The 24,827-nt window shown below is 40.8% G+C and overlaps 1 protein-coding gene across 11 annotated transcripts in view; it reads right to left on the bottom strand.

Moving 5' to 3' along the window:
* The window catches only part of LOC137540857 (uncharacterized), an 82,988-nt gene that overhangs the window by 34,918 nt on the left and 23,243 nt on the right, over positions 1–24,827 (bottom strand). For 3 of the 11 annotated variants that reach the window (XM_068262040.1, XM_068262030.1, XM_068262033.1), the window contains exons 2-3: positions 20,875–20,926; positions 11,064–11,266 (exon numbers count right to left, since the gene is read on the bottom strand). In XM_068262040.1, coding sequence (XP_068118141.1) covers positions 11,064–11,241 — 178 coding nt within the window. In that variant the 5' untranslated portion in view covers positions 11,242–11,266; positions 20,875–20,926. Of the gene's footprint in view, positions 1–11,063; positions 11,267–20,855; positions 20,927–24,514; positions 24,574–24,827 lie in introns of those variants that run through there. The other 8 variants (XM_068262031.1, XM_068262034.1, XM_068262036.1 and 5 more) reach the window with 6 other exon arrangements.

The raw sequence follows: 24,827 nt of genomic DNA, 5'->3' as shown, positions 1-24,827 counted from the left end.
AACGGAATCGTGAAGCGCATCGCAGACTTAAACAGGATTTTGAAGAACTACAACAGCAGTACTTCAAAATCCAACAGGCAGGTAGACTCGATAGATCATCCAGCCCTTGCCCGCCAGTACTCACTCCATATGACCTAAAATGGCAAGGCATGTTGGATCGTATGGAGACGGTATGTAAGACTATGAATACCATAATCGATGACAGTACAAGGGTCCCTAAAGATCAACATTTGGATTCCTCTCCAGAGAGAGATATGCAAATGAGGGCCCCTAGGTATGATGATTCCCATAAAGGTCACGACTCCCTTGCTGATATCGATTCAGATGAATTTGAGGCTGATGAAAGAAAGCGGAAATCCAGCCCTATCCCAAGAAGGGGGAAAGGTACGTATAAAGGGGTTTCAAGCAGGGGAAATAATCAGTACTCCCAGGAAAAGCAGAGCTCGGCCAGCATCATAAAATTCTTAAACACCGCTGTGCCAAAATTCACTAAAAAGGGTTCAGCACAAATCGCATCCCACTTGGAGTTATATGAATCCACTATAGATTCTTTAAATCTGTCTGAAGCAGACAGGATCAGATTTCTCCCATGGGTTTTTGATGACAGATACCGCCACTATTTCACCTCATTTAAAGAGCGGGGTATCATTAGATGGCAAGCAGTTTCACACGAAGTGAAGCTTGAGTTTGGGCCGTATCGCACTAACTCAGAAGCAAAACGAGATGTGTATCGACTTACTTGTCGACCCGATCAGAGCCCCCGAGAATTCCTTTCCGTGCTAAAAAATTCTTACAGTTTAGCATATCGGAATCCTAACTGGGAGTCTCTTGATTTTAAACAGGCATATTACGATGCATTGCCTACCCAAATAAAGTTAAGCATGGCCAATGAGTTAGACTTCGGAAACTCCCTAGAGAAAATGGTTACCTCAGCGACACTGCTGTTCAACATCAGTGGGAGTTCCAATGTAAGTGGGAGAAACAACAAAAAGTACCCAGAGCGCAGAGTAGAAGAAACCAAAGTGAAAGCGGACCTAAACCTTGAATCCCAGCAGAAGAAAATACCTCCTGCAAAAGTACCTATCCAGCAGGGCCAAAGACAGCAACAAAACCCTAATCAAAACAGACCACAAAATCCTAAAGGGTCAGATAGGGATAGCTCAGGTTCTGAGAACCAGGTCTACCGTCCTCGGTTTAATCGCAGGTATCAAGGATACCAGGGTTACCAAGGAAACCAGGGTAGCCAGGGGTACAGAGGTTACCAGGGATATAGAGAACCCCAGGGGTACAGGCGTCCCCAAGGATATAGACGGTGGGATAACCGACCCAGGCAGCAGTGGGAAAGGAGACAGGGCCCACCTAATTCACCTAGGGGTAGATCATCCCCTAACTCACCTAGGAGTGGATCACCCGCAGGGAACAGAAATGATCCCCGGAACCAGAACCCTCGCCGACCTAATAGGTTTGATCAGCTTGTTGATCAAGTGAACAAACTCAGTGACATGATGGGTAAGTTGGCTCAGGGATCTGCAGGAAGACAGCATGAGGATTTTTTAGCTGGGAAGGCAGGGCCCAGCTCTGCCAACTAAAGGAAACTGAGATAAATCACTGCACGGAGATGGATATGGCAGTACTCAATACGGTTAATGAAAATGATGTGCAATGTACCGACCTACCCCAGGTCGAGGAAGGGAAGTCTAATGTGCTTGATATTTCACCACAAATGTGTGATACTGTGTCATGTGAGCCAGAGCGTGAAGTACCCTCTGTTCAGATTGTCCCAGTGGTAGAATCCATGGGAACCCAAATGCCTTGCAGGCGGAATCAGGAGGAACAAGTTCCTAATACCCTGACGCTGCAGAGAGATCATTCTCTGAAGCAACAAATGGAAAAACATTCCAATTTTCTTTGCAATCTTGAACAGGTAGATGGCCGGTATTTTATCGATACCCATCTACAAGATGGATGTATCGGACCGATCCCAGGTTTACTGGATACCGGTTCCCAGGTTACTATTCTGTCTTTTAACTATTACCAGCAGATCTTGGATTCATCACAAAGGAAGCCAAGATTAAAAGCCTTTGACGGTGCGCTGATAAGCGTTGGTGGTAATAGTTTACAAGTAAAAGGCACATCCTGGCTGACATATAAGATCGGTAAAAAGATCATTAAACATCCAACTTTGATTGTTGATCTTCCATATGATAGATTGATCATTGGAATCGATTTGCTCAAACGACTAAATTCCATAATTGACTTCATTAATGAAGCAATATGGGCTCAAGTCAATACTCCAATTGATTTTGAGCGCTCCAGCAATGCACAGTCGCAACGTAGCTGCCATATGATTGAGGAAAGGCCTAACTCTGTTGAAATCCATTTCCGGAACAGTCAGATACCAGAAGTCACGATCCTGAAAAACGGTAAACCCGAGGAAAATGCTAACACTGCTTTTCACATCATAAATATCCGAAAGGATAAGATTGAAAAGATAGTCCTTGAAGAGGATGTGTTAACTATTTCCTTTAAAGGGGGAAACCAGGAAGTGGCAGGCATAACCAAGCATACACAGGCATTGGTTGAAATCGAGAAAATCAATGATAATGTGCTGGTTCCCGTGCAGGTAAATAATATTGCTCGGGTAAAATATGCCAAGTTGGATCTCAAATCTGAGGCCAGCTACATAAGCCTAGGACTGCTGAAGCAGGTTACCGACCCTCAGGTAATCAAATTTATCTCTACACAGGAATGGATCCACGATCTGGATAACGATAACCAGAGTCATAATGTGATTGCAAAATGCATCTTATCTGTGTCTCTAGGAAACAAATCTGCAAAACATGTCTTCAGTGTGTTAAAGGAACCACAGTACCAAATGTACTTAGGAAACGACATTATTCACCGATTTGCCATACAGGTTGATCTGGTCAATAATGTTCTGTGGTCCAAATTATCCGGAAACCCAGAGGAATTCCAGGATAGAGAACAAGCCCTGAGATGGGGACAGCGAATACCATATGCAGTGGATATCACTGTCGCTGAAAAAGTAAAAGTCCCTGAAGGTTGCAAATCATTTCTTTTACCCATTCAAGTAAAGAAGGGGCAAAAGATGAGAAATGCAGATGCATTGATTTGTTTATCCAATCGGATGCAACAATTGGGGTTGAAGGTAAAACCAATTCCCCTAATAAATATTCATCAGGAACCATTATACATGGTCATGCAAAACATGAGCCCTCATAGTATCACGTTACAGGAGGATACAATGATTGGCTTAGCCATTGACTCCGAATATTACACTTTTGGATTCCAAAATGAAGTCATTGGATTAATACCTGATGAATATTTGACAGAAGAACAAATAGTGGACCAACAATATTTCTCAACACCTGAAGGATTGTTCAGCATACACTCTGTTTATCCTTTCAGTCCTGAGGAAGGTACATGTCATGTCGAGGGAACATCATTGATTTTTAACCATGAGATCAATGAAAGTGAGTATCAAACACTCCAGCAGGGTAAGGATCAAGCATGTTACACCCCAAATGACTTAACTAATAGGCTTGAAGAAGCTTATGAGGTAGGTCAACCTGAGATTTTCCCAGAATTTCAGGAACGGGTGGAAGAACAGCTCTCTATAGCTGATGGATGTTCTAATGAATCAGAACGACAGCAGCTAAGGCAACTATTCTGGGATTTCCAGGACATGTTTGCTAAGGACTCTTATGACTGCGGCGAAACTGACCTGCATGTTACGAGAATCCTGACTGATCCAGATGCACCCCCTGTGTTTATCAAACAATATCGACTTCCATTAGCAGCCTACGAGTCACTATCGGAAATCGTTAAGAACCTGGAAAAGAAAGGTATTATCCGCCCAGTACACAGTTCCTTCAATCATCCAGTACTCGGAGTTCTTAAACCGAATGGTCAGTTCCGTCTATGCTCAGACTTGAGACAACTAAACAAACGTGTCTACATGTCTGGTTGGCCCGTACCATACATTGACCAATGCTTGGCGCAAATCCAAGGGTCTAAAATATTCACAGCCCTTGACTGCGCACAAGGATATTGGACAATTAAAGTGGATGAAAGGGATCAATACAAACTAGCCTTCACATTCGGTAACAGACAATTTGCGTGGACCCGTACGCCTTTCGGATACATCAACGCAGGCCACGAATTTGCTGTGTTCATGCACAAAGCAATGCCTGATGCAGCTGAACGAGGTACACTAACTTATGTCGATGATATCCTTATCAAAAGTACAGTCTTTGAGGAACATATTTCAGAGTTGAGATATGTATTAAATCAACTAAGAGAAGCAGGTGTTAAACTTTCCCTACAGAAAGCTCAATGGTGCCGATCCAAGGTAAATTTCCTGGGACATGAAATTACTGCAGAAGGAATTAATCCACAGAAAAAGAAAGTGGAAGCAATCAAAAATACGAAGTCCCCCACAAATCTCAAGGAACTGAGATCATTCCTGGGGATGATGAATTATTCTCGCAAGTTCATAGATAACTATGCTGAGATTACAAAGCCGCTATTGCAGCTGCTAAAGAAAGGAGTACAATGGGAATGGAATGAGTGCCATGAACAAGCTGTATCTGAGCTTAAAACAAAACTCATACAGGCCCCATGCCTTGCTTATCCAGAAGGTGGTAAACCCTTCTATGTTGAAACAGGTTTTACCGACAAGAGTGTAAGTGCAGTTCTTTTCCAAAAGCAAGAAAGACTGAATAAAATAATTGCTTATGCCAGTAAATCACTATCACCAGTTGAAATCAAATTTAATAATTGTGAGAAGGCATTATTAGCAACTGTGTGGGCTTTGCAATATTTCAGAAGTTTTATTCAAGGGGAAAAGATCATTGTAGAAACTGCACACCAATCACTACAATATTTGCAAAGTAACCAAATAAAAGAAGGTAACCTGTCAAACAGTAGGATAACGGTATGGACAATGTCCCTAATGGGATGGCCACTGGAAATCAAATATAAACAGGATACTAAAAATCCAGTTGCTCAAGGATTAGCTGAACTCCATGATTGCTCTCATGTGGAACATAAAGATGAGCCACCAGAAAACGATTTTCTGGAAGAGCAATCTCTATCTCCATATAAATCCTATGAAGAGGAGTACTGCAAATCACTACCATGTGCATATGTTGATGGCTGTTCTTTTCACACAGAAGGAGATGAAAAGATGCTGGTTGCAGGTATCGGCATCGTATGGAATAACATATTTCCAGAGATATCTGCGGGATACAAAATTGGTCCCAAAAGTAGCCAGGTCGCAGAACTTGCTGCCGTGTATAAAGCTATACAAATGGCTATCGAACATGACCTTAAGGAGTTTGTTTTGATAACAGATTCTGAGTATGTTCGGAACAGTTTTGTGGAATATTTTCCCAGTTGGAAAAGAACTAGCATGACAAGGAGTAATAAAAAGCCAGTCAAACATGGTAAATTGTTTTGTAAAATTGATGAACTGGTTAATACCCACGGTCTTACCATTTATTGGAAAAAGGTAAGGGGTCATTCGAAACACCCTGGCGCTGATAAAGATGGGAACGATTTAGCAGATTCCCTCGCTAAGAAAGCAGCCATTGATGGTGAAATCTTCGATATCAATGACCTCATGGGAACTATCGAAGTAAATGTCACCACTAGGGGGCAGGCCCAAAAGGAGTCTCAACCCAGTGTGGCAATGTGGTGTCAAGATTCTCCTAATGAGGATCTCATTGCAAGCCAAAAGGGGGATCCCATTATTGGTTTGTTTTATAAACACATTGGAAGTCCACATGATTATCCCATCACCGTGGAAGACTGCAGTGACAACGAAGAATTACGTATTCTGATGAAAGGTGTGTCACAATTTTCATTACAGGATGGATTGCTGATACGAACCTCGAAAAATGGTATTACGCAGTGGGTAGTACCCGCAGCATATCGGGGTTTGATGTTGCAACATGCTCATGATGCCCCGACAGCTGGTCATCGAGGAGAGAAAATAACGTATGAGTTATTAAGAGACTACGCTTACTGGCCACACATGTTACAGGATGTCAGGACATATTGTCAAGGGTGCTTGGTATGCCCTCAATTCCAGCCACAAGGTCCCACTCACAGGGCACCGCTGATGAAAAGAGGCATAGCTATGCCATGGTCAGACATCCAGATCGATTTTATTGGTCCAGTAACAACGTCCTCAAAAGGAAACCGGTATATGTTAACCGTAACATGCCTGTTCACTAAATGGGTAGAATGTCTACCAAGTAAAACATGCAGTTCCAGTGTGTGCGCATCACTGCTCATTAACCACATTTTCTCCCGATTTGGTCTTCCCCAGCGTATCGAATCCGATCGCGGAAGTCACTTCACCAGTGAAGTAATGACCAAGATGTGGGAAATCCTAGGGGTAAAACGGAAGCTCCACATAGCTTACCGACCAGCCTCTAGTGGTGGAGTGGAGCGTTACAATCAATCTATTGTAAATATCCTGAAAAAATTTGTTAGCGAATCAGGTAAAGACTGGGACGTCAAGCTGCCACTAGTTCTTATGGCTATTAGAGCTACTCCAAGCGCAGCGACCAAACTTTCTCCATTTGAGATGCTCACAGGTAGAAAGATGGTGCTACCCCAACATTTGCTTTACAAAACCACAGATCACAACTTGATGAATGCAACTACTGCACATCAATACGTGGAGAACTTACGAAAGCACCTCCAGCATGCCTTCGCATTTGCTCAAAGAAACATCGAAAAAGCCGCAGTCAGTACGAAAACGTACTATGACCTCAAAACTACGCAAAAGGAGTATCAGATTGACGATAGAGTGTATCTGTATAATTTTGCTAGAGACCAGGTAAAGGAAAGGAAGTTCCTCCCTTCATGGAAGGGCCCATATCCAATCACTGATAAGTTGTCTCCTGTGGTGTATAAGGTTAAGATCCCTAAGGGGGATGATTTTGTGGAAAAATGGGTGCATATTAATCAGTTACGTATAGGTCACCCTAGTTCACAGCTTCGGAGAATTGAGCAGTCTGGAAATGTGTGCTAACAAATTATTTTTCTCCTGACAGGTATACCTAATGATGTGTTAATCTCTACTAGAATCCATATGGACACAAAGATTCCAATCCGGCGCAAAGATGCCCCACCTGATGATTACCATCCTTTACGCAGTCCTAATCTTGGGGGGAAAGTGCCGAGCCAAGTGTGGTGCCAGGTCTAGCATCCCTGAGGTTACCGGATACCGCGGAGTTCATCATGACCAGATAGATGTTCCTATCCTAGAGGGTCCAGATGAGCCTAAACCCGCGATGTGTCGTTGAATGACGAGCTGATGTATCCGAGGTCCATTTGATGGAGATGCAAGTTGGATATCTGTTCCACACCAGATACTCACAGGAGTGAGTTATTCAAATCTTGAAGCAAATCCGGAAAGTCCTTTTGTTTGAGCCAAAGGCCAAAGCAGTTTATCGATGTTACAGTCGCTGTTTGATACCTTTGCAGCAAGAGGAAACCTGTTTGTTTACGTCCGGAGTATCATTTGCCAAGTTTATTTTTCTTGAAGCGTGAAACATGAACTTCAATGTGATGAAGACGATGTTTTAAAGTCCATTTTTCCCTTTCATACTTGGATTACCAGTACAAAACAAAGGTTATTCACAACGCGTTCCCACAGGAATGAAGCAACGAAAAACGTTTAATAATCCTTGTTGTTCTTTCCAGAAAGTTCACACTTTGTGAAACATTATGGAAAAAAGGGGGATGTGTCGAGATTTCCATATGGCGGAACATTGTTTTCCCCGATAAACTGAATTGTGTATGATCAAATAGGAATAAAACCTAATAATTTCCTTCCCTTAGGTTATAGGAGACAAAGACTTTCTGATGATCAGGGTTATTATAGATTAATATAGGTGCATTGATTATTTAGAAATGTATAGATTATTTTAATATGGCGATGTAATATTGTCCTACAAAGCTGACTTGTATGTGTCTCTAAAGGAAGGTCAGATGTTGAACAACAGGCAGTCAGCTGAGGTACTATTTGCAATGGGTAATCCCATTCACCTTACTTGAACAATGGAAGCAGACAAGTACCTTGTTTGACCAAACAATTGCCCAACAAGAAGAGTCTTAAAACAATGAAAGAGACAGACCAGGCCTTAACTAGCTTTTGTTGGTAAATGAACCAGTTTTTGTAAACAATGGCTCAGACCTGGCTGTATTTAATGCATAGAAGCCTTGGATGGGGGTTGTTTTCCTTGCACAATGTATGTGTTTCCAAGGTTCAGACACAAAAACAAAGCTGGGGAAATATATTGACTGTGCTGTCAGCAATAGTTCATATTAAAAAGCATAAAGTTATATTACAATTCCCCATCTAGGTTAAGAAAACAGACAGCGCATGTATGCATTATTGCATAACAATTAAGAATGAATAAAAAAAAGGTTATGGCATTGTATATGTATTAATATAAAGATTATTTGAATGAATATATCCAGGATGATATAGAGATGCTATATGTTTACCAGTGTTGTATGTTAAACAATAATGTTAGAGATATAAAACCCTGCTAACAAGCACAATGTGTTATAATGAGAGATCCATGGTGGTTTTAAGCATGCCAATGATTTTTGGATCAAATCCAATCTATCTTAAATATGGTAGAAAAGGTCACTGTATAATAAATAATAACCAGTGATTCCAGCAAAGTCAGCTATCCATAGAGGAATTATAACATTGATTTATTCACTGTTGGGTTATAATAAAACATGATTTTTGTTTTTAGTTTGCCAAATATCCCAGTAAGTCTGTGATTAGTTAGCCAACAGCACCTACAAAGGGTGAAAGCCAGTATTACACTTGGGTTAAAGATTAGTCACAGAAAGCTCCCATTGGTCACTCCCACTGCCCAGTGATAGGCTAGAAGATTTAATCTCCTGGGCAGGACCATAGGTAGTGAGGGGAATAAGATGAGAGGGGTCATTCAATGAGAGAAGGATCAGACCATCAGGAGATCTGAGCAGACCAGGACATAGAGGATTCATGCCATCTGAACACAGCCACGCCTAAGAGGAACACGCCCAGAGGCCATCTTGGTGACTATACTTGAACCCAGTTCTGATTTTCTTGTTAGTTAGACGGCTTATTACAGCGCAGAATATCTGAACATATGATGTATTGATTGAATTTCATTGGTTGATATTTTAAAAAGGGGTGAGCTTTTCCAAAGTTGCAAGTTGGAAACAACTCACCTAAGTTCTACCATATGTTCATTGATAACTGGCTGTTTAACTCAGTCTTGGATAAAAAACTAGACCTTTCAAGCTACCTCCTCTAGATATTTTGATACTTTGCCGCAGCATGTGCAAGCCACACCTAGCCAAATTTAGGACGACTCAATAGATATCTTATTCCAAAATTATATGTATTTTACCCGCTTGCTCTGTGTAGTATCACAGGCCAGCGGAGGTTAAAGTATAGACAGTGGGAAAATTCCTGTCATTTATAGTTGATTGCATAGCGATTGTGGGGCAACGCCCAGTCATCAGATCCACTGAGTCATCCTAAATTTGTTATATTGAATGGTATAGCTGACATCAGCCAGTTTATTTTGGATAGCGCATTTTTGATTTTGGACTGCGCAATTTTGATTTTTGATAGCCACCATTTTGTTTTTGATAGCCACCATTTTGTTTTTGATAGCAGCCATTTTGATTTTGATAACAGCCATTTTGTTGTCGTTCAATTCATCCATTTTGTCTCCAGAGACCCTGTGGTAAATTGAGTAACAGGGCCGACGGCCATATTTGATGAGTCATAACTCTGCACTGTATTTGAGTTGACTGCTAATTGGTTTAAGCCTTTTGTATTGGTGAATAAGTATAATAACATTTTGATGTTTTACTGAAATTATTATCCAGCTCATTGCTTATTATAAGAATGACCTTATGAGTTTTGTTTTTATATCAAAAGTGCAATATTATATTGTTTTGATATTGTAATATTTATTCGATATTAAATTGATATTTTTATAAATTGGTCCACATTTATTTGCATGTTTAAACCAGTACTGTAAAACCTCGGAAAACAAGCTCACACAGTTAGGCGTATGTTTGTATTTTAGCTCCTCCTATTTTCCCAGGAGCATTACATTTACATTTTTGATTTTATATTTATTTTTAAACAAGTTATACAAACATTGACAAAACGCCCGACAAGGTGCCATATATATGTACTATTTTTTGTAATAAATTTGATTGTATATTCTTGAAATTACTGTCTGGAGTGGCGCTGATGCATGGGTCTTCTTTTCTAGTTGTTCTAAACATTTGGCTATAGTAAACTACCTCTCCAGGCCCTTGCCCATCTCCATAAGTCTATGGGAGCAACCCCTGGTATAGTAAACCCGAATATAATACTACTTCTGTTACATATTCAGGCTATGAACACCGGGGCGCTAAGCTTGATACCTGACTTGCATGAGTTATACGAGCCATTCATAGCCTGAGGAAGCGGGATATGCCTGCGAAACACATTGCACTTTCTGGATTATGTAAATAAATATTTTTGTAGAATAATATCAACAGTATCTTGTGTCTGCTTGGAGGAGCTAAGTCCACCTTGACTGCCTCTTATTTTAAACTTTTTAGAGATTTTTATCCTTTTGGCACCTCTGTTTTGCCTATACATTACATTGTATTGTTCAGCCTAAATTAGTGGGTCATTGGCCCATATGCAATTCCATTTTTCACCTGAGTTTTCTCCTAGGTTATAAGTCAATAAAATGACTTTTAAACCATCACCAAGCAAAAAAATGCTCAAAATAATTTTGACAGTACTTTTTACATACTTTTTGAAAGTTTTTCCATTGTAAAGTTCTAAAATGTTATTTTAAATAGCAGATGAAATTTTTTCTTGTAGGAGAAAACAGGTGAAAAAGTGAATTGCATATGGCCCATTATCTTTGTAATTTTAAACACCTTCTGAGAACCTGTTTGACTTTATACATAAAGCTGTTGCAATGTGCGGAAGTCAGCATTACCATTATCTTCTTCAAATAGGATAATTGCATGTGGAGGAGGTCCAGGGATGATCTTAATCTCTTCCACATCCCCTCCCCCATTCCGAGTCATCTGGAAGTGTATAGTGAGTTTATCCTTTGCACGCTCCGCTGGAATGTCGGTAGGAATTCCATCGACCCTCAGCCTTTTCCTCTCCATAATTCCCAGATCCTTCAGGAAGCTGCTAACAACAACATAGAATACCATCGTAAAGGGAGATACTGGAACATCGTTATCATTTCTGCTCATAATTTACACAAACGGAGCAAAACAACTTCAGACCTCTGGCAAGGAACAAGTGTACCCAAGGTAACGTGATATGGTGAGATAAACATGTGTATGTACTGTACAAAACATTAAAACAAGGCTGTTTAACTTATTTTATTTTGCTGCCTGAAAGAGTTAATTTCTAGGCATGGAAGTGACAGCTTCTGTCTTGTCGGGACCTTGTCAGGAATATACGGGAATATAATAAACATCTCTGATTAGCAAATTACAACCATAGAAGTTTTCTTAGCAGAATACAACTTCTGAGGGCAGGGGAGGGATAAAATACATGAACTATTGACCTTTTTCTAATTCTGGGACACTTAGTAGGCTGCCACTGATAGAAGACCGTAAAACATTCAACCTACATTGTAAATGTTGAAATATAAAATAAAACTCTGGAATACTTAACCACTTGAGGACCGTAGGCTTACACCCTCCTAGTGACCAGGCTATTTTTACAATTTAGGCCACTGCAGCTTTAAGAATTCGCTGCATGTCTGTACAACTCTAGTGGTGGGCTCTGATCACTGCTGTGTTGTTTGTTTATTTATATATTTATTTTTTTCAAATAGATTTTACTATTTTTTTAATTATTTTAATATCCCTCCCTGCCCCCGCCAGCCAATTACAGCTTCTGAGCCTCCCAGGGGGACAGCCGTGTCACACGGCTGTCCCCAGTCGGCGTTGCCGTAGATTGCAGCGCTTTACGATGTAAATAGACAGCGGTTTCACTGTCTAACAGTCTCTTAGCGGCCGCTGGGAGACTGATGATGAAGCAGAGCTCCGTCATTAAAGCGGAGATGTGCGTGCGATCTCCTGCAAAACACGCCCCCAGGAATTTAGGCGGCCCTGGGACTGCCGCCGTGTCCATGCCAATTGGCGTGCAACGGTCTTTAATTATTTAAAAAGGAAATCTAATTTTTACTCAACTGGTGCTTCCTCCAGCCCTTCACAAGCCGTCTCAGCCCCTCGCCGCAGCCCTCCTCCATGTCCCCACTGGCCGCCCGCAATGATGGTGACCTGCCGACGGGTCGGCTCTTCTGCACCTGCGCTGGCACATCTTCTGGCGCGTACTGCGCCTGCACAGTAGATGAACGCAGGCGCTGTATGCACTAGATGACATGGATGTGTGGGCAGGCGCAGGAGAGCCAACCCCGCCAGCCAGCCACCATCATTGTGGGTGGCCAGTGGGGACACAGAGCAGGACTGGGGCTGCGGCGAGGGACTGAGACGGCTGCGAAGGGCTGAAGGAAGCCCCAGGCAAGTAAAAAATTGATTTCCTGTTTGGCCAGCCAGTCGCGGCCTGTCTGCGCAAGAGAAGTGCGTTCTCTACTTATCTCTCCGGTGGCTGCCAGAGAGATACATAGAGAGCACACTTCTCTTGCGCAGACTGACCATGACTGGCGGCGGCGTGGGAGAGATCCGCAGGCATGGGGCTGGAGGAAGCCCCAGGTATGTATTAAACATTTTTTTATTACGTTTCTGGTACACTTTAAATGTTCAAATTATCGGTTATTTTGCATATATGTGATAATTTTATTGCACTGAAAATCACATCAAACAATTGCTATTTTAATGTGTGTGCTCAGAATCAGTCCCTCTTCCATCCAGAGGCATAAGGTAAACACAAAGTAAATAATATTAACAATAGCCTTTTATATGGGTAATATGCAGACATTCCAACATGTGCAGCAAGTATGAACAGAATAGTCTCACCAAATGTCTTCTCAACCCTTGTCACTATGTGGGGGACCAACAGGTGACCAACTGCACAGACCTCAAGAGTCCTTCAAATGCATTAAACACGTTATTATGCTCACACGGAGATGGGATTATAAAATACAATATTACTTACTCCGTGAGCATAATAACATTTGAATGTGTTTGAAGTGCTCTTAGGATCTGTGCATTTGGTCTCTTGCTGGTTCCTGCTGCATAGTAAAGACACAATGAAACGGTTAAAGTTGTATCTGAGATGGGTTATTCAAAAGATTTTATACTTACCCAGGGCTTCCTCCAGCCCCATGAGCACTGATGCATCCTTCGCCATCCTCCTACAGTTGCCTCAGTTTGCCTGGTATCAGTCCCGGTAATCTGGCTCAGTTGCGCCAGTTGTCTCTTCTGCGTATGTGTGGCCCCTCCCAGGTAAACGGAGGCACTTGGGAGGATGGTGAGGGACGCATCGGTGCTCATGTGGCTGGAGGAAGTCCCGGGTAAGTATAAAAGTATAAAACCTTTTAAATAGCCCGTCTCAGGTTTACTCTAATATCCACTGCATCATTATGTGGGAGAGTACAGGGACCAGGAGGCCACCGTCCATTTATGTCTCTACTTGTAGCAGCTTGGATTGTGCTGAATGGATGCTTTGATTTGATAAGTACCCCTGGATTTTCATGATTCAGTCTTCCTGGACATTCAACAAATAAATCAATCTTAGGAGGCCTTTGTTGTTATTATACACATACAGGTGAAACTCGTGCAAAAGTCCATTTATTACAGTAATTCAACTTAAAACGTGAAACTAATATATGACATAGACTCATTACATGCAAAGCGAGATATTGCAAGCATCTATTTCTTATAATTTTGATGATTATGGTTTACAGCTTATGAGATGCACAAAACCTGAAGCGTCCGGAAGGGGGGGGGGTTAGGGTTAGGCATTGGGCTTAGGTGTCAGGAAGGTGAAGTTGAATATTAGGTGTCGGAGGGGAAAGAGTTAGGTGTGAGAGTAGGGATAGGTTTAGTAGAAGTAAAATTTGCTATAGTAATTACCACTAATTTTTTTTTTCATTTGGTGCCCAATTCACAATTGTATTTATTGTTTAGACTTATATAAAGTTCACCCGCCACCCATTTTTCCTTGCGTTCCTATTTGATGCATGGAAGGATTCCCACTGGCAATTTTCCTTGAGTTGGTTTGGAAAATCTGCCCAGTGAGTGATATGAATTGTTCCAAGTGCTTGGTAAAGCACTGTGCAGTATGTCAATGAGGAGCTTAGCTATATAAATACAGGAAATAGAATGGTGGCTAGCTGGCTGTCATCAAATGCTTTGTTTTCAGTATTTTCTTGAGTCACTGACCCAAAACATGTGCACAGGTCAAGAAACTCAGAACATGTGATCTGTATTCCAGAGCATGTAGTACTGGACTGCTGAATAGGGGAAAGGGAAGTAGACAGTCTGGTGCACAGATGTACAGAAACCAGTTCTAAGGATAAGAACACATATGTGCAGACACATGACAAGCTGTCAGCATTTGGCAGTATTCATAGTCTAGTTTGGGCATTTTTTATGACTAGACAGGTTCACTTCAAAGGACAATATGACAAGAGAATATGCATACTGTAAGCTCAAAGTATTTATACGTTATGTACATTACTTACAGTATGCATTTGCTATGTGTATAAATACAGCAAATGGTTAAAGGATACCTTAGCCCTTTTTAGAATTCAGAAAACGGGGGGGAGCAGGCATGTGTAAGAGGCTCTCCTCATGCCCACCGCTCCTCCAATTCTCCTCCTTCCCCCACTGTTAAGGCCTAATGCCCCCCCGAGGCAATTTCCGGATTGGGAGAGATGGTCGCTATTGTGCAGGCACTTCCCAGCGACGTGCATCCTTAACCTTTTCAGCCGCACAGACATGAGTCTTATGTCCGCGGCTGCTGCTACAGCCACAGGGACGTGAGACTCATGTCCATGCAGTTTTTGGGACTGCGCATATGATCGTGCAGGCGGAAGCCTGCGATGGTTGGGATTGGTGGCAGGGGACCAAAGTCCCCTGAGCCAATCTGTACTTGTGCAGCGAGAATGATCACTGTTTTTCTTCAAAAACAGTAATCATTCTCAGATTTAGTAGCAATTGTGCCACCGCACTCCCACCCCCTTGCGCATTCCCGCCATTCCCGCCGCTGATCGTTAGATTAATGAATGGGAACTTTGTTCACATACATTCATCTCCCCTCTAGGTCTCAGTGATTGCCAGCATCAATAAGATGCCTGCGTCACTTGCGAAGTAACACAGCCACGCATTACTTCCTATTTGCGTACTTATGAAACAAAATAGAAAATAATACACAAGGACATCTTGTGGCCAAATAGTAAAATTACACCTACAGACATTAGGGACTATTTTTTTTTATATATATATTTATGTCAAGAGGATATATTATTATTCAATTATGTGCTTGAAATCAGTGATGGATGTCATACTGAAAAAATGCACCTTTATTTCCAAATAAAATATTGTCACCATACATTGTACTAGGGACATAATTTAAATGTTGCAATAATCAGGACAAATGGGCAAATAAAATGTGTGGTTTTTATCCAGAGTTTTACATTTTATTTTAAAACTATAATGGCCGAAAACTGACATAAGGATGAGGAAAGCTTCCTACACATGCCTGCTCCCTCCATTTTTTAATTTTTAAAAGGGCTAAGGTATGCTTTAAATGGGTGGCAGTATATTTTTCCACTACACCCTACAGGAGGCACTGTGTGAAAGGTTACAGTGATGGGTCTGAGAATGTACCATTTTCTGCTTGGAAAGTGTTTAATAGTTGGAATTTCTTATCAGTGAGGGTCACACTGTAGTCACTTCCTGTCTGAGTCAGGACTGAGTCAGCCACTTACATAACTGATATTTAACTCTTTCAGGCAGAGAAAGAAAAAAGGAACACAGCATAGTTATTTGTGTGCTAGGCACTGTACATACACATGTCTATCTCATCATGTCACATGTCACCTCGGTTGTCCTTTAACTATATCTAATATGTATCATTTCTATTACTTTCCTTATTTTTTGGATAATGACAAAGTGATTTGCCGACACTTCTGAGCTTGTAATGTTCAGGAATAAGGGGGACAGAGCTTTGCATATTACCCTGTCAGCAGGGGGCGCATGCTTAAATACTTACCTGATCTGACATCATCGAGTCACAGGTGACGCTCTGTCCCCCTCCGCTGGAACGCAGTTGCGGCCATATTTCTGGCCGCGTGGTCCGCCCCTAGCTTGGCAGCTACCAATTAGGCAGCAGTTGCCAAGCTGGGGGCCAGCCATGACAATGCAGATGGGGGTGGGCAGAGCCTCGGCAGCCATTTAAAAAAAAAAACAGCGTGGCCTCAATCTCTGAGGAGGCTGGAGAATTCACCTGCCTGGAGGCATGATGCCAGAACAGGTAAGTATTCAACCTCAACACCCCCACAATCCTCCATTATTAAGACAGAACCTGTAAGGACAGGCCCTGTCATTTTACCTTAGGTACTCTTCAATAATTCCAGAGTTATAAATTCAGAAAACACACATAGTTCAGAGGTTTTGCCTCCACTCAGCCCCTGGCTACATATTTGTCCCATACGCATGACTCACAAATTACTACAGCTAATGAAGTGCTGATTTTCTGGTGTTAGTGGTTTGTAAGTAAATTAGGCTACTTAAATTATATGTGAGCACTGCTTTATTGCTTTTCATGCCACAGGAATGACAGTAATCAAGTCATCTGACACTCCTGGTCTGATGACCACAGATGGTCATCTGACACTCCTGGTCTGATGACTACAGGTGGTCACTGAGATGCAAATATATACAGCTTGAAATGAACCAAATCAAATCCACCTTGGCACCTCACAGAACAAATCAAAACCATGCTCAGATTCAAGTAGAGACATTAGCTTGTGATTACGGAAGGGATTGTGATCTTCTCTGAGGGACAGCTAGTGACATGATTATACACTTTGTAATAATAAATACAATTGTACTTAAAGTGTACCCAAGGTGATATGTGACATGATGAGCTAAACATGTGTATGTACAGTGCAAAACATTACCAGGCTGTTTTAATTGTTTTATTTTGCAGCCTGAAAGAGTTCATTTCTAGGCATGGAAGTGGCAGCTTCTGTCTTGTCGGTACCTTGTCCGGAATATAGTAAACACCACTGATAAGCTAATTATAGCCATAAAAGTTTTCCTGGCAGAATACAACTTCTGAGAGCAAAAGGAGATAAAATACAGTGGGATGCGAAAGTTTGGGAAACCTTGTTAATTGTCAAAATGTTCCTGTATAAATCGATGGTTGTTACGATGCAAAATGTCAGTTCAATATATCATATAGGAGACACACACAGTGATATTTAAGAAGTGAAATGAAGTTTATTGGATTTACAGAAAGTGTGCAATAATTGTTTAAACAAAAGTAGGCAGGTGCATACATTGTGGCACCACACAAAAGAAATGAAAACAATATTTAGTAGATCCTCCTTTTGCATAATTTACAGCCTCCAAACACTTCCTGTAGGTTCCAATGAGGGTCTGGATTCTGGTTGAAGGTATTTTGGACCATTCCTCTTTACAAAACATCTCTTGTTCATTCAGGTTTGATGGCTTCCGGGCATGGACTCTTTAACTCACACCACAGATTTTCAATTATATTCAGGTCTGGGGACTGAGATGGCCATTCCAAAGTTGTACTTGTTCCTCTGCATAAATGCCTTAGTGGATTTTGAGCAGTGTTTAGTGTTGTCTTGTTGAAAGATCCAGTCCTGGCGCAGCTTCAGCTTTGTCACTGATTTCTGGACATTGGTCTCCGGAATCTGCAGATACTGAGTGGAATCCATGCATTCCTCAACTTTGACATGATTCTCAGTCCCTGCACTGGCCAAACAGCCCCACAGCATGATGGAATCACCACCATATTTTACTGTAGGTAGCAGGTGTTTTTCTTGGAATGCAGTGTTATTTTCCTCCATGCATAATGCCCCTTGCTGGGACCAAAGTGAAAGGCATTTACAAATTGAACATTTCAGGCAGGAGGGGAGATTATGATGATGTCCTTTACTGTAAGGAGGCCATGTGGATACATAGGTTGAATACCCTGTATCCGCATGGCCTCAACAGGGAATTGGACTTGAGGGCATTTCTGCGTATGAATGCATATGGATGTTAGTTTATATGTGACGAGAATGCACTATGCGGGGTTCCCTGTGTTAGCTAGAGTATGTTTCCCCTTCCTGGCCTTAGAATTGATATTAGACCTTTATAGGTGAGGTCTCCTTTAAATGTGCGATATGCGAGAAATATGCAGCCAAAGTGGCTCCTAAATTCCTATGTGGTAGCGCTCTCGCTATGATGATAGCTCTCTGGCTATTATAAATTACCCACTGAGATAAAAATCATGTTTGGCTCATGCGGAACTCATACCCAAGTTGCCTGACGAATATTCTATTGATCCATTTGATTGTATAATCCACATCAGAAGCCCCCCTTTTTCTGCACAAGTTACACCTGTCCCCGCTGTTTTGCTGACAGCTACTATTGGTGTAGCGAAGATTGACCAATAGCGGAGGAATGGACTTGAAAGAGGAGGAGATCCTGGTGTATTATAAGTGACTGCACAGGAGGGAGGGAATCACACCCTGAAGAAACGCCCACGGCGTGAAACGCGTCGGTGGGCGGAGTCAAAGCCACGTCTGGCCGTCCTAACTACTCCCCACAGGGTACTACCCTACCCAGGAGCCTTGCCGACAGCTGAGCGAGCTTCCTATCCGGAAAAGCGTGGAGATCGTCACTGCAGCTGAGCTGGGACGCCAGCCAGCCGTAATCCCACGGTATGCCTGCTGTCAGCTTGCAACATATGGCGACCTAACTAGGGGGGCCCCCAACGACAACACTCTACATACCCACTCGGCCTATGAATATCCGAACAGCGCTATGAAAGTCTGAATCAAGTCTGGTGAGATCTATCCTATTATGCTATGACCTGCATGTTTACACGCTGCTTGCCGATATTTGCTGAAACTGGACTGGTGAGACCTGCTGAGTCCTTATCTCTATGTGCATGGCTTCGCGCTGACATGAAAGCTTGCTGAATCAATTACAATGATACGTGCTTTGCATGTTCTCTGATGATGAATTCTACTATTATTTTGTGACCTTGCTCCATAACTATGTGCATGGACAGTAGCTAACCACCTCTGAGGATCAATGGACTTGCATTATGCTATGTCATTTTTTCCAATTATCTCAGCGCTGAGACCTAATAGGCTAGATAGAGGGGTTTTGGTATGATTGGTGCGAGTGGTTTGTTCTGATTGTATGGCCGGCCATGAATAATGCTGTTTATGACTCCGCAACATTCCTTCCTTAATTTTTAATCTTTGTTTTATATCTTCCCTTTTTGATAAATTAAAGTATATGTATTTTTATTACACTTGAGACCAAACTCCATTGTCTTTGATTAAGTTATCACTAACTGGTTGTGTTATAGGCAGATTGATAGGACTGTATTTGTTACATTGGAACAGGAGGTCTTTGTTTGAGGCCCCACATCCATGTCTACTTAATCTACCTTCTGCATTAGACCTCCGATTGATTTACATATAATGCCCCTTGCTATGCCCAAATAACTAAAATTTAGTTTCATCAGTCCACAGCACCTTATTCCAAAATGAAGCTGGCTTGTCCAAATGTGCTTTAGCATACCTCAAGCAGCTCTGTTTGTGCTGTGGGTGGAGAAAAGGCTTCCTCTCGCATACAGCATCTCCTTGTGTAAAGTGTGCCGAATGGTCAAATGATGCACAATGAATCCATCTGCAGCAAGATGATGTTGTAGGTAAAGACGGTGGTGGTGGTGGTCTGTGGGTTGACTCTGACTCTAACTGTTCTCACCATTCGTTGTTTCTGTCTATCCGAGATTTTTCTTGGTCTGCGACTTCGAGCCGAACTTGGCCTGTGCTTTCCCATTTCCTCAATATGTTCCTATCTGTGGAAACAGACAGCTGAAATCTCTGAGACAGCTTTCTGTATCCTTCCCCTAAATCCTGATGGTGAACAATCTTTGTCTTCAGGTCATTTAAAGAGTTGTTTTGAGACCCCATGTTGCTGCTCCTCGGAGAAAATTAAAAGAGGAGAGAAATTTACAATTGATCCCATTAAATGTATTTATTTATTTATACTCTTTCTCATAATTGGATTCACCTGTGTATGTAGGTCAGGGGCCACTGAGCTTACCAAGCCAATTTAAATTCCAATAATTAGTTCTAAAGGTTTTGGAATCAATGAAATGACAACAGTGCCCAAAATTATGCACACGCCTAATTTTATTTAAACAATTATTGTGCACTTTCTGTAAATACAGTAAACTTCATTTCACTTCTTAAATATCACTGTGTGTGTCTCCTATACAGTATGATATATTTAACGGACATTTTTTATCAAAACAACAAACAATTTATACAGGAAAATCATGGCGATTAACAAGGTTGCCCAAACTTTCGCATCCCATTGTACATTAACTATTGACTTTTTGGGACACTTATTAGGCTGGCACTTAGAGGCAGCAAAACATTCAATCTACTTTGTAAATGTTTAAATATAAAATAAAAACATGGGGATATCTAAAAAAAAAAAAAAAAAAAAGTCATTTTTAGGAGTAGGAGAATAAATACAATTGTTTATCTTATCGGTTTATTTTCACCTCGGGTTCACTTTAAATAATATTTACTTGCCAGAAACAACTGTGCTCACTTTATTTTAGCATGAAAATGACTTTATCTTCACAGTTATCTGTTTTCAGAGTCTGAAATGGAGGAAAAAAAGATACAGTATAATTATAATATCATTTTTCAGTCACATGTTAATTCACTTCATACCATCTACAACCAAACAAGCAAGTGCTGTTATTGTGAATGTGATGCTATTAAACTGTGACTCTGTTGCAATGTAGTTTATTGGAGGCCGTACTGCATCATAACCAGGCAGTCTGGGGGGGAGGGGGAATTGAAACAGAAACTGCACAAATATATCAAGTTCCTTTATGTTGTGCTAGATAATCACTTGACTGGTTTTAATACAAGCATCACCATGGAAGTCAAACTGAAAAGGACTGATTTGGGTGGATGATGTTTTCAAGCTATTAGGAAACAATCCTTATCTGTGTAGCCAATTGGCCACATAGACTTTACAGACACCATCTGATAGTGTAGAATGCAGTAGTGAGGTCGTACAAAATACAGGATTCCCAGGTGCTGGACCAGTAATCGCCAAAAGAACAAGTCCAGAGGGTTTGCACACTGAGTGTAAAGTAAACATCCTTTATTGTGCCATACACCAGATATTCACCAGGTGATCAGATGGATATCTGGCCTATGACACAATAAAGGATTGAAAGAACTCAACTTTATTGCCTCCGCCCAAATTCAAAAAAGCTTTATTGGCAGGACCTGATACATTTTAGGATTTTCACGACAGAGGTCCTTTAACCACTTCCCCTCCCCCGGCATGAGTATCTATGTCCCTGCTTTACCTTGCAGGGACGTAGATACTCCTTCCTTGACGCCGTGCACTCCCGCTCGCTCCCTCCCTTGGTAGCGTGGGGATGAATGAACGCAAACGCAGTTCCCATCCATTAATCTAAGTCCCCATGTGAATGAGCACCGGCGATCAATGAGATGCTGCGTCATTCACAAAAACAGAAAGCGTACTAATAGCGGCCAAATCGTAAAATGACACCTACATACAACTTTTTCTTAATAAAAAGTCCCACATTTACATTTAAAAATAAATCTTTCCCTCCCACACTCTCCCATAGTACCTAGTTTAAAAAAAATGAACATAAAAAAAAAAGTTACCTTAGAGGCTGTCCTTTTTTAATATGTATGTCAAGAGGGTATATTACTGCTGTGTTTTTAAATCATGGGCTTGTAAACGTTGATGGACGCAAAATTGAAAAAAATGCACCTTTTATTTCCAAATAAAATATTGGTGCCATACCTTGTACTAGGCTTATATTTTAAACATTGCAATAACCGGGACAAATGGGCAAATAAAATGTGTGGGTTTAATGATGGTAGCATGTATTATTTTAAAATTATAATGGCCAAAAACTGAGAAATAATGGATTTTTTCCATTGTTTTCTTAAATTCCCCCATTAAAACGCAATTAGAATAAAATAATTCTTAGCAAAAAGTACAAACCAAAGAAAGCCTAATTGGTGGCGAAAAAAAACCCAAGCTATAGATTGTTTTCATCACTACTTAACACAATTTATTGATCTATATCTTGTTTTTTACGCCACTAATTAGGCTTTCTTTGGGTGGTACATTTTGCTAAGAATTATTTTTTTATAAATGCATTTTAACAGGATTAATAAGAAAAAAAATCATTATTTCTCAGTTTTCGTCCATTATAGCTTTAAAATAATCCACGCTACCATAATTAAAACCTATGTATTTCATTTGCCAGTTTGTCTCGGTAATCCTAAAAAAATCCTAAAATTTAACCATTTCTGCCGCCCGGACGTGATGCTCACGTCTGGGCGGCTGCTCTGCTGCGTTTCGGCACGCTTCCACGCGCAATCGTGAGCACGCCCCCGTGCTGTCCCCTGGTAGCCCTGGGATCAGTGAACGGGAACGTGGTTCCCGATCACCGATCCGTGTCCCCAGCAGAAAAACCGAACCGCTCTTACAAGAGGCTTCAGTCTTTCTGCACGTAAAATTTTCAGTGTCCCCCTTGTGCTTCCGCTTAGCGAGAAGCACAAGGAGAAAAAAAAACTCAAGGTGGACATCTTTCGGCCAAATAGTAACCACATCTACATATTTTTTACATTACAATTTACACGTATAACATTAAAAATTAACTGTTTATTTCCCACACCAAAATATTACCCAAATAAAAATTTTAATAGAAAAAAAAATTACAATTAAAAAAAAAAAAAAAAAAAAAACATAAATAGTTACCTACGGGTCTGAACTTTTTAAATATGCATTTGAATGGGGTATACTACGAACATTTTTTAAATTATAAGCTTGTAAATAGTGATGGACGCAAAACGGAAAAAAATGCACCTTTATTTCCAAATAAAATATTGGCGCCATACATTGTGATAGGGACAAAATTTAAATGGTGTCATAACTGAGACAAACGGGCAAATAAAACTGAGAAATAATGATTTTTTTCCATTTTTTTCTTATTAACCCATTTGCGTTCCGTCGTTTTCACTTGAGCAATGTTCACCTCCCATTGATTAGCCTATAACTTTATCACTACTTATCACAATGAACTGATGTATATCTTGTTTTTTCCACCACCAATTAGGCTTTCTTTGGGGGGTACATTTTGCTAAGAGCCACTTTACTGTAAATGCATTTTAACAGGAAGAATAAGAAAAAAACGGAAAATATTCATTATTTCTCAGTTTTCAGCCATTATAGTTTTAAAATAATACATGCCTCCATAATTAAAACTCACGTATTGTATTTGCCCATATGTCACGGTTATTACACCGTTAAAATTATGTCCCTATCACAATGTATGGCGACAATATTTTATTTGGCAATAAAGGTGCATTTTTTCCGTTTTGCATCTATCACTATGTACAAGTTTAAAGTTAAAAAAAATATAGAAATATTTCACCTTTACATTGATATTTAAAAAGTTTAGACCCTTAGGTAAATATTTACATTTTTTTTTAATTGTAATCTTTTTTTTTTTTTATATTAAACATTTTATTTGGGTATTTTTGGGAGGATGGGATGTAAACAATAGTTTTATAATGTAAATGTGTCTTGAGCTTTATTTTTTTTACTTTTAGTTGTAGTTTTACTTTTTGGCCACAAGATGGCGGCCATGAGTTTGTTTACATGACGTCACTCTAAGCGTAACATACGCTTAGAGAGACGCATGGGGGAGGCAACAGCCATAAAAAGCTAAGCTTCCGAGAGAAGCTGTCGCTTTTTCAGCGGGCCGATTCACTGATTGCCTGGGTAACGAACTGTGGGCCGGGAGCGCGCGTGCACGCGCACGATCGGCCGCGGGAGTGCACGGGAGCATGCATGGTTCCTGGACGTAGTTTCTACGTCCAGGAACTAAAATAGGTTAATCCTGTTAAAATGCATTTATAAAAAAATAATTCTTAACAAAATGTACCACCCAAAGAAAGCCTAATTAGTGGCGGAAAAAACAAGACATAGATCAATAAATTGTGTTAAGTAGTGATAAAGTTATTAGCGAATGAATGGGAGGTGAAAATTGCTCTGATGCAGAAGGTGAAAAATCCCTGCGGGCTGAAATGGTTAAAATATATGTAAACATATACAGATAAGAGGTATGTTTCGTCCAGAGTAAAATGAGTCATAAATTATTTTCTCCTATGTTGCTGTCACTTACAGTAAGTAATAGAAATCTGACAGAACCGCAAGGTTTTTATTTTCAAAAGCACTTGGTGAATGGCAGTTGCTCTGCCCAACTGCCAAAAAAGTGTGCAGTGAGCACGGAGGCTGGCCAGCATCTAATCTTTTTCAAGGAGTATCTTTATTGCTGGATACACACGGTGCGTTCGCGCACTCGATTTTCCGTCGATTCGTCTATTTCCAACATGTCCGATTTGGATTTCGATGGATCGTTAGTTCGATTCGGCATACTTTGCATGCAAATCGACCTAACGATCCATCGAAATCCAAATCGGACATGTTGGAAATAA

The sequence above is a fragment of the Hyperolius riggenbachi genome, chromosome 12, assembly GCF_040937935.1.
Source record: "Hyperolius riggenbachi isolate aHypRig1 chromosome 12, aHypRig1.pri, whole genome shotgun sequence".
NCBI classification, from domain to species: domain Eukaryota; kingdom Metazoa; phylum Chordata; class Amphibia; order Anura; family Hyperoliidae; genus Hyperolius; species Hyperolius riggenbachi.
Note: the sequence above shows the minus strand (reverse complement) of the source record. Positions and strands in the feature narration are given on the sequence as shown.